Source organism: Cibotium barometz, chromosome 20 (genome assembly GCF_041138505.1).
Source record: "Cibotium barometz isolate CiBa-2024 chromosome 20, ASM4113850v1, whole genome shotgun sequence".
Lineage (NCBI taxonomy): Eukaryota > Viridiplantae > Streptophyta > Polypodiopsida > Cyatheales > Cibotiaceae > Cibotium > Cibotium barometz.
In genome coordinates, this window is record NC_141065.1 from 6,323,020 (window position 1) to 6,333,519 (window position 10,500).

Here is a 10,500-nt window from a genome sequence, read left to right on the forward strand (position 1 = left end):
TGGATGTAACATGCTAGCTAAGTTAAATTGATGGGGGTCTATACACATCCTCTTATACCACATCTATGGACATTAGTAAGTTGAAAGACACTTACCCAATTTACTAACCCATGTTTAGATGAATGATATTTATCCAATTTACTAACCCATGTTTGGATACTAGTAAGTTGAATGATATTTATCCAATTTACTAACCCATGTTTTGGATACTAGCAAGCTAAATGATATATACCCAAGCTAACCCATGTTTGACCCCAACTTGAAACATATAACCTAAATGTATATCAACTCTATAGTTATTGTAATTAATTGACTAGTTAACGTCAACTTGTTTGCAAAACTAAAATTTTATATTTTTATAGCCACCTACATTGGGCCTACATGCATTGGACCCAAAGTGCAAAGTAGATAGTTGATGGTTTCAAGATCACTCGATATACAAGATACAACTTACGTCCATCCATGAACATACAACTTATGCACACATCCATCCATCCATGTAATGTGATTTTTTCTATGACCTCACAAAAATGTGTGAAACTCATTTTAATGTTTCCTTTCTGTACCTTTATGTACATTGCTAGAATGTTATGATTGCCTTGATATGCTTATTATGAAATCATCTTGGATGGATTTTCTTGAGTAAATAAAATAGGAAGACAAGCTTTTTTTCATCATAGCAACATCACTAGGATTTGTTATACTATTTTAAGATTTGTGCTCATATTGTTGCTTTTAGGATCAGTTATATTTCTTTTAGGATTGACACTCATAGTGTTGCTCCAATTCTCTTTAAGAAGTTGCGTCTATTGGTTACAATTTTGTTTAAAATTTGACAACATTTATATCACTTAAACATTTGGCAAATACATCTTACTTTATGAGATGATAAAGTAATAAAGCCTATGGCATTCAACAACAAATTAATCTTTAAATAAAGCTTATGACCTTATTAGATCTAAATATATATATGAGGTACTCTTCCGTGAACTCATGCACTCAATAAACAAGCCACAAGGCCTCCTACTTTATAAAGTTAACCACAACAAAGGTAGGGAAGTGGAGAAAGATCTTGCATTTAATGGTCTCACAGTTTTCTCACATTCATGGTGGCTTTTAGTTATCTAATGTGTCCCTTTACAAAGGTGGAAAAGATGGGGATTTTATTTTGCATTCAATGCTTTCACATCAAAGGTTTGGTTGTCTATGAATCCCTTCTCAAAGGTGAGAAGCTCTAGAAAATTTTGTATTCAATGCCTTCACATATAAGGTTTGGTTGTCTATGTGTCCCTTCTAAAAGGTGAGAAATTGGAGAAAATTTTGCATTCAATGCTCTCACAATTATTGCAAGGCTTAGTTATTCATGGGTCTCTTCACAATGTCCAACCCATAACAATTCCTTAGCCTGGACAGAGGGTGGCATTATAGTGTTGTTCCGTGCACTTATTGGGTGCAACAGGGCTCCCCCGCTTGAAGCCACCCCAAGAGTACTTGATTATTAACAAATCTTTCTCTTAAATCTAAGCGACAACAATTGGAGTTTGGCAGTGGGGGCAGACAACAATTAGTGTCTAGCAATGGGTGCTCAAATGTAGGAAAGGCCATATGTTTGACTGAAGGCCTTTAAATTAAGGAAGTTGAGGACCAATGATACATATTCATAGGGACGGGATATTAGCCCAATGATGAATCTTTGGCTTTGAAAGCTAGGCACGCTTCCTCCCCCCCCCGCCCCCTCCCTCTCACCATAAGGTGTGGGTTTCAAAAAACCTCCTTGCAGTACCCCCAAAAAAAGCTCCTTTAAACGCACACACGCACGCGCATGCACCCCCCCAAAAAAAAACCCTCCTTGCAATACAAGAAAATATCATATTCAACCACATAATGCATACTTTTAGAGATTATGTTATTCTATACATTATTTAGTTATAGCCATTGAGAAGCTCAACATGTGTACTAGACTAGATCCCCTGACCTCATCCCCTTGGCGAGAGTCCCATGGGAGGGTTTTACACATCACAACCTATTATTTATTTAAGTTGACATCTCGAAAATAAGTAAGTCTTCTCTATGGACTAGGGAAGTGATGTCCTCATATCATCATGTCATCGTGATTAGATACAAAATGCTCAAAGCTTGGGTTAGCATGTTTTAAGGCCCTTAGATAATATAATCAAAGGACGAAATGCTCAAAGGTTGGATTAGTTATAGCCTTCTTTTGGTCAAGTGTAGAACTCCAAGAGGGTTGCCTAGTCTCTATTGCTTCACTCCTGTTTTAACTCACACGTAACAACAGAGACCTGAAAGGAAGGGCGGCGACTCTTTGTTTTTCCAAGCTCCCCCACCCCCACCAACTGTGATGTTTACTTTGCATCAACAACGACAACAGGGATGCAAACACCTCTCCCTCTTCTTCTTCAGCCTTTCAATGGCAGGAATCTCACACCGTCGCTGGACTCTGCAACCATTTGGAGCTTCTCAATCACGCCATAGCTGGGATCAGAAGCGAAACCTGCATTTCTGTATGCTGGTGTTTGGTGAAGAAGAATGCAGCCTGTTAATGGCGTGTAACACCCAGGAACAAGAAGGCTTCTAGCGAGGTACTTTCTCCAAGGCCTCGATCTCCATCTCCATCTTTCTTTCTGAGGTTTCACAGAGAAGGAAACTGAATGCTTTGATTGGAGCCATATCTGAAGTTCAGAGAAAAACATGTTGTTTTGCAGGTTGTCTTGCTTTACCCTTTGATTCAACTGCAATCCCAGTAGTGCCTATATTGTCTTTAAATGGGAACTGTCCGGCCATGGCTCCACCTTCTTCTCCTGATTTGCACCTGTGCAACTGCTTCATCATCATCATCAGGCCTTGACGTTGGTAAGACCAAAATTTCTTCTCTTTTGGATATTCAATGCGCATTTAATCTCACAAAACTTGGATGTCTGCTTTCTTGCAAACTACTAGACGCTTCGTTTCCATAGGCATAGGAAGTGCACATGCTTTCATGTGAACCTTGAATTGGCAACACTCTGAACACATCTTGCATGGTTGCTGTTTGCTCTTCCGGAACTGTAGCTCGAAGCATCGTTTTGCTGCAGAAACCAGGCTTTGGCTTCTTAATGATGGAATTCCGCCTCTTCTTGATCGCTAATTTTTTGCCAGTTTCAGTGAAATGTATAGTTCAAAGCTTCTTTTTGCTTAAGAGACCGACCATGGCCAAGTGTTAATCCAAATTGTTTTAGCTTTGATTCGCAGTATTCTGCACAAATCTTCAATGATGGCTGCCTGTTTTCGGAGGCGTTTTGATGTCGAAATCAGGCTGTTGTTCAATGTCTCTGCTTCCATGATGGAAAATGGCTTTAATGGTGGAGACAATCTCTCTTGACCTCTAGTTAGTGAAACAAGTGCTTAGAGCGTTCCCTTTTTTGTCCTGAAATTGACCATGGTCGAGCGTTCCCGAAAAGAAATCAGGCGTATGATGGAGATTGTGCTTTTTAATAATGAAATTCATCTCTCACGAGTCATGATCCCTAATCCGTTAGTTATTGATGGAAATGAAGCTCTGAACGATGGAAGTAATTTCTTAATTTTCTGTGCACAAAGGAAATACCATCTGTTGATCCCTATTCTGTACCCACAATCAGTGAAATGAATGCTAAAAACATTTTCCCTTAAAACAATTGGCCAAGCAGGAGTGGAAAATTGTTAGTTTTTTCAGTAAATTGAGTTCAAAAAGCTTTGTAATGGAGATTTTTGCTGTTAATGATGAGAACAATCTTTCAAGAATCCTAACCCATAGCCAATGATGGAAATGTTCGAAATTATACAGCTCTCTCAAAAATGAATTAGTGGTAGAACGAGTGGATTTGGCTATGGGGGAGTGAAGAAATGATGATGTTTTTCGAGGCTTTGGCTATGAAGGAGTGGAGAAATGACGAGGTTTTTTTCTCTTGCTTTGTGTGTTGTGTGGAGGAAAGGCAGGGGCAGGAGGGCAACAACGACAAATGATACACTGAGGGACAATCCGGTCGGGAGGCTGAAGGTGTATGTGTATGAGCTACCTGCACGATACAACAAAGAAGTGTTGGGGAAGGATGGGCGCTGTTTGGGCCACATGTTTGCAGCAGAAATTTTCCTGCACAACTTCCTGCTGTCCAGCCCTGTCCGCACACTCAACCCAGAGGAGGCTGACTGGTTCTTCACCCCTGTCTACACCACCTGTGACCTCACCAAGAATGGCTTGCCCCTGCCCTTCCAGTCACCCCGCATGATGAGAAGTGCCATCCAATTCATCTCCACCCAGTGGCCCTTCTGGAATCGCACTGAGGGCGCTGACCACTTCTTTATTGTCCCCCACGACTTTGGTGCTTGCTTCCACTACAAGGTTTGCACTCATGCCTACCCACCAAAGCTGCATGTTTCTTATGTACTTGGCTTTCATATAATCTTTGCCCATAGTTGCATCAAACAGTGTCTGTAAACATTTGCAGGGGGTGGATAGTGATGTATGTGTCGTTTTTATAACACTACCTTTGCTCTAGAATTTTTGTGCAGTGTATGATTTGATGATGTGACATTGTGACATGGCTTCATTTCCTTAACATCTACTGCGCTCGAGAGACCCATGTAGAGTATGATTGATGATGTGGCACTGTGATGCAGTGCTGTTATCTGTATTCATTTCTACTAGTTTACATTTCCATACGTCTGTGACGGCCTCAAATTGCTGTTGACAATTGAGGATGATCTTGCCTTCCATGGCCAATCGGAGACTGATCAGGAGAGCTGTCTTGTCCTGCATATAGTAACATGTATAAGGGCTTACTTCCATCACCATTCACATGTGGTTTGCTTCTAAGAACCATAGTGATTGTAAATACTTCCATTACCCCAATCAGCAAGTTGCAAGCAGAGAATGATTAATTGTTCTGCACAGTTCCATAGATTGCCACATCTCACTTCCACTACCAAACAGCGCACAGTAACATATATTGCCTTGGTCAATCACAAAGCCATAAAGATAGTCTTGCTTGGTTCCAATACTAAGGCTGGGCTCACAAGGCAGAAACCTGGTTGCCACATTGCCGTTGGGCCACCATCGAAAGGGCCCCACCAAGCAGATGCATTGAGAAGCAAAAGGCAGAAGGCCGGACAACCAGTGGAAAACCTGCACCACTGGCTAGTGAGTCACACAGCATCCCATAAGGCTATCTCCCATTTGGTGTCAAAGAGGTTGCAGCTTTTCCCTTTTGTTGTGTGTGAACCAAATGGTAAATGTCTGGCGTCCTCCTCATGGTTTCAACTTTCTGGGCAGAAACTTCTCAACCTGCCCTAAGCAGAGATGGACGAGGAAGTTTCCTTTTTAGACATGATACAGATTGCTCCCATTACCTCAAGCAGCAAATTGTTGCTTGCAGAGTACACACGTTTTCAATAACCAAGCACAGATTACCCTTGGTCAATCAAGTTGTCTTGCTTGTTTCCATGACCAAACAGAGATTGATTAAGCTGTCTTGCTTGTTTCCATGGTCAATCAAGTTGTCTTGCTTGTTTCCATGACCAAGCAGAGATTGATTTTATTCTGCCTGGTGATGTGGATTGTCGTAAATGTTCAAATGCCACATAGATTGTCTTGCTTACTTTCATTAGAAACCAGAGAGCTCTCTTGCTTGCACTTCAAGGTCTCCACACGTGCCCCACCTCCAAGCCCTCCTTGTGATTTGCTTTTATGAAGCCCTAGCTAGTCAAAATCCCACACTGATTATACTTCCTTCCTTATCGGGGAGCACAGATTGGCTAGCAAGCTGTCTTGTCCTATTTTAGTGATGCATGTAAGGGCTTGGTTCCATTACCACTATCGCTTTAATGTAAGGGCATGCTTCCATTACCAAGCCTAGAGTGAAACTGAACCTTGCTCGATAAATTTCACTTGCTTGCTTTCATGACCAAACATAATTAAATTGTGAAGCTCTCTTGTTTTGCATGGTCAATTGAAAAGCCACATACATTATACTTCTTGCTTCCATTACAAAGAAAGCAGACATTGACTAGGAGGTTGTCCTGTTCTGCATAGTAACACAGATTGTCTTGGTCAGTTCAAAAAGCTGCACAGGACATTGTGCTTGCTTCCGTGCCCAAATAAGCAAAGATCTAATAGGAAGTTGTTCTGTTCTGCATAACAATTCAGTTTGATTTGGACGATTGAGGAGGGGCCACATTGATGACTGCATTTACTTCCATTAACCAGCAGAAATTGATTAAGAAGTTGATTTGTCCTGCATAGTGACTTGTATAATGGCTTGCTTTTGATTGAAAAGTTGTTTTGTTCTGCGTAGTTACATGTGTAAGGGCTTGATTCCATCCCATTAATATGTGGCTTGCTTTTTGAACCTTGCTTGCTTTCCCCGCTGTGTAGTCGAATGGTTAGGGGGTTGACGTCTGAACGCAGAGGTTGTGGGTTCGACTCTCGCTTGCTGCAGCTGGGAGCAACTCACTGAATGTGTAGAATGGGCTCTAGCTCACATGAAAAGAAAAACTCACCAAAAAAAAAAAAATTTGCTTCCATTGAAAGATTTTGCCACTTTGCCATAGCTATGCAGAGGTGGGTGAGATTTTCTTGCTGTGACATGTGAAAGTTTCTTTTGTTGACCGAGAGTGTGGCCAGAAAGCCTTTTAGTCTCTCTTACTGTCCTGCATAGCACGTTTTGCTTGTTAAGCCATAGAAAGCCAAAAGACTACATGGTGCATTGCAACAACTCATAGGCTATAGATATGGCTGTAAAGACTTATAGATCTGCATACGACTTGCTCTCAAGAAAGAATCTTTTAGACAATCAAGACAATATGCACTCTCTAAGCTCAATACCATGTTTCATTTCTGTTTGGTGCATTTCAAAGCAGGAAGAGAAGGCCATTCAAAGAGGCATACTACCTGTCTTGCAACGTGCAACACTAGTTCAGACGTTTGGGCAGAGCTACCACGTGTGTATGCAGGAGGGCTCCATTGTTATTCCACCTTATGCCCCAACAGCGAGGATCATGGCACATTTGATTCCCCCAAGCACACCTCGCTCCATCTTTGCATATTTCCGTGGCCTGTTTTATGATGTGGGAAATGATCCTGAGGGAGGCTACTATGCCAGGTTAGAAAAAAATTCTACTGTCAAAAAACACGGTATTGAACAAGATCTGTGGTTGTTAAAAGCTTGGCATTCATCATAGTAGACAATGAACATCAGCTTGATTGCTCTTGGTGTGATAATGCAGGGGAGCAAGAGCATCCATATGGGAGAACTTCAAGAACAATCCCTTATTTGATCTGTCAACTGAGCATCCTGCTACATACTACGAAGACATGCAGAGGGCAATTTTTTGCCTGTGTCCCTTGGGCTGGGCACCATGGAGCCCTCGTCTGGTCGAAGCCGTGGTGTTTGGCTGCATACCAGTGATAATCGCTGATGACATTGTGCTTCCCTTTGCGGATGCCATACCTTGGGAAGAGATAGGGGTGTTTGTTGCCGAGAGGGATGTACCAAAGCTTGACACAATTCTCACCTCACTCTCGCCAAGGGAAGTTTTGAAGAAACAGAAGGCCCTGGCCAACGTTTCCATCAAGCAAGCCATGCTTTTCCCCCAGCCTTCCCTACCTAATGATGGGTTCCACCAAATCCTGAATGGCCTTGCACGGAAGCTCCCTCATCAGCCCTGCATTTACCTCCAACCTGGCGTCACAGTTTTGAACTGGACTGCTGGCCCTGTGACAGATCTAAAACCCTGGTAAGGTAACCTTGACTGATTCAAGGGTTAGACCTCACTAATGCTACCCTCTCCTTAGCTAGGTTAACTTCTTTAATCAATAGAGAACATCAGTGAGGTTTTGTATATTCACTGCTATTTTCAGGTCTTATATTGGTGTAGCAGCAGTTGAAGTATGAAATGCAGATTTATCTTGTTTCCATTTAATTCATTTTGCCATTGCATTAATATATGGTCTGGCATTCAAAGGAAAGACTCCACCTGTATGGAGAGAGAGAGAGAGAGAGAGAGAGAGAGAGAGAGTTTTTAACGAAATAGTCAGAAGGCCAGCAGCGGGTCACACGATCTATATACGCTCGGATAGCACAAAGCAGATCCTACTGTATTTGAGTGCAAAATTTAGGTTTACATTTGATATCCTTAAGTCACTAGAATATGCACACACAACAGTCGATGCTTTTAAATTTAAAAAAAATAAAGTTTGAGTTATTTAAAGAGATTGTTTTTTTTAAGATTCTAATATAGTTGGGTGTCCTTCCAACTATTTGGTTTTGTAGTTTTTTTTCTAAACCAGTGGCTTGACTTGTCCTGTCCTTGACGGGCAAGAGTATTCTTGCATGTATAAAAACAAAGGGCTCGTCTTTGTCAATTGTAAATTAGTGCAAAAGAGAGGTGTGTTCCTCTAGAGTTCCAAGGTCACAGGTTGAAGCCCTCATTGTGCAAGCGATGGCACGCAAGGGTGTATGTGTTGTGTTGCACTTTTTAATTCTAGCCAATTTCAACCCAAAAAAAAAAAATGTTCGTCTTCGAAAGGGTAAGTAGAGATAAGCCTTATATTTGAAACCCATGATGGACTCCATGGTCTTTAACTTGCTAACCTATATATAAACACACCATGCTTGCCATATATATCCATGTAGAAGCTCTTAAAGCACTTACATTTCTTTGAATAATGCATCAAACTTGGCGTAAATATACAGGTAGCATTTTAACCCAGTATAATGTTGACAATCTCAACACACCTAAACAAAGCTTTAAAACAATCTTTGGGCAATTGGATTCTCTCTCCTTATAAGCTTATACTTCTTACCTCTAGTTGGCAAAATAAATTTAAGAAAAAAACATTAGCTATTACAAGATATGATTTTCTAAGTAAAAAAGAAGGAAAATGATAAAATCTTAAAGAACTCATTTGGTGGATCAATATCTGAGGCGAATAGAGTTTGAATAGGCTTGTAGACAGAAAATTAAAAAATTATGTATTATCCAGTGTCTATGACTCAAAAACCTTACCTATCATGCTTTTCATAGTTCACAAACATTACATGTACATGAAGTTGATCCGCGATCTTTTGCAATCTTAGATTATAAATTTTAAGAAGTCCAAAGCTTTCGTCTGTAAGTGTCTCAACCATACAAACCTAGCAATAATTTGGGTTCTAAAAAATAAAAATATTTTCTGTCGCAAAAAAATGTATCAATAGCAATATAAATTTATCAAAATAAAACGCAAAAGCTACATAAAAAGCAAAAATTTTCTATATATACCGTAAAACACCGGTGCTCTCTAACAATTCGATAATCAGAGATGTTACTTATCCTTTCCAAAATAGAGAGTCTACAATTGAGCCATGAATATTAAATAGATTATGGAAAACAATAATACCTATATTATAGTAATTATTAAAAATATTACCTTCAATATCTTGTCTATTACCCCATAAACAAATGAAAATGATCTCCTTGCTACATCCATCCTAAACAATATACTCTTGATATCAAATATAACACTCACTACACTAATCATTTACATAACACTTTAAGGTCTCTCTCTCTCTCTCTCTCTCTCTCTCTCTATATATATATATATATATATATGTGTGTGTGTGTGTGTGTGTGTGTGTGTGTGTGTTCAGTATTTTGTGCCAAGCAAGAAAAATAAATAATGCCACTGTATATAAAAGCAAATGTTTGCTTATCCAAATGTTAAAAGAAACAAATAGAAACTCACCAAGTCCCTTCAACCATCTCAACAATTTGAACCACCTCTTGAGCAATGATGGGCCCCCTCCCTTTTGTGGATCTACATGGTAGCTTTAACTCAATGCAAGTAGATTTATATACATGAATTCAATATTACCAAAGAGAGTAGCATCAATGTGAAAGATTGCACCGAAAGACAACATAGATTACCCATGCCACATCATTGCAAATATTCTCTTTTCAAATGCTTACTTCATTGATACAGAGATATCTATGAATGTAATCTCTAGCGTTTGTAAGCTACTATATTAATAGCTTGTTCTCTACCTTTTGGGCATATATTAAATTTACATTCTAATGCATGCCATTTGGAAAACCTCCTTGTAGACAACATTGGTTGTTGTGAAGACTTCGTTTGAACCTTCTATGCTGCTTTCATGTTCCATAGTATGATTTACACGTACTTTCACTGCATCAAATGATCTAACACGTGACATATCAACATACAACTGTCCATATGTGAATACTTGTGTGGCCAAATAAAGTCCCAATATACTCAATGTTTGTCCTGGAGATTTATTTATTGATATACCAAAAGCTAACCTTAAGGGAACTGTCTCCTTCTCATGTCAAAAGAAGGCAATTGAAGCATAGTAGGTATGAATGTTATCCTGGGAATAAAGACCCTGTCTCCAATGTTTATACTTGTAATGATTTCTGCTTCTATCACCTTTGAGTGAAATTTCTTGCATATCAATCTGATACCAT

The 10,500-nt window shown here is 39.8% G+C and overlaps 1 protein-coding gene across 1 annotated transcript; it reads left to right on the forward strand.

Moving 5' to 3' along the window:
• The first annotated feature begins 2,412 nt into the window (after positions 1 to 2,412).
• On the forward strand, positions 2,413 to 7,956 carry LOC147627484 (putative beta-1,4-xylosyltransferase IRX10L). Its single transcript, XM_086814398.1, has 5 exons — positions 2,413 to 2,600; positions 2,724 to 2,871; positions 3,972 to 4,378; positions 6,895 to 7,136; positions 7,261 to 7,956. The coding sequence occupies exons 2-5, from the start codon at positions 2,784 to 2,786 to the stop codon at positions 7,772 to 7,774; spliced, it is 1,251 nt and encodes a 416-aa protein (XP_086670524.1). The 5' UTR covers positions 2,413 to 2,600; positions 2,724 to 2,783; the 3' UTR covers positions 7,775 to 7,956.
• Positions 7,957 to 10,500: the final 2,544 nt, after the last annotated feature.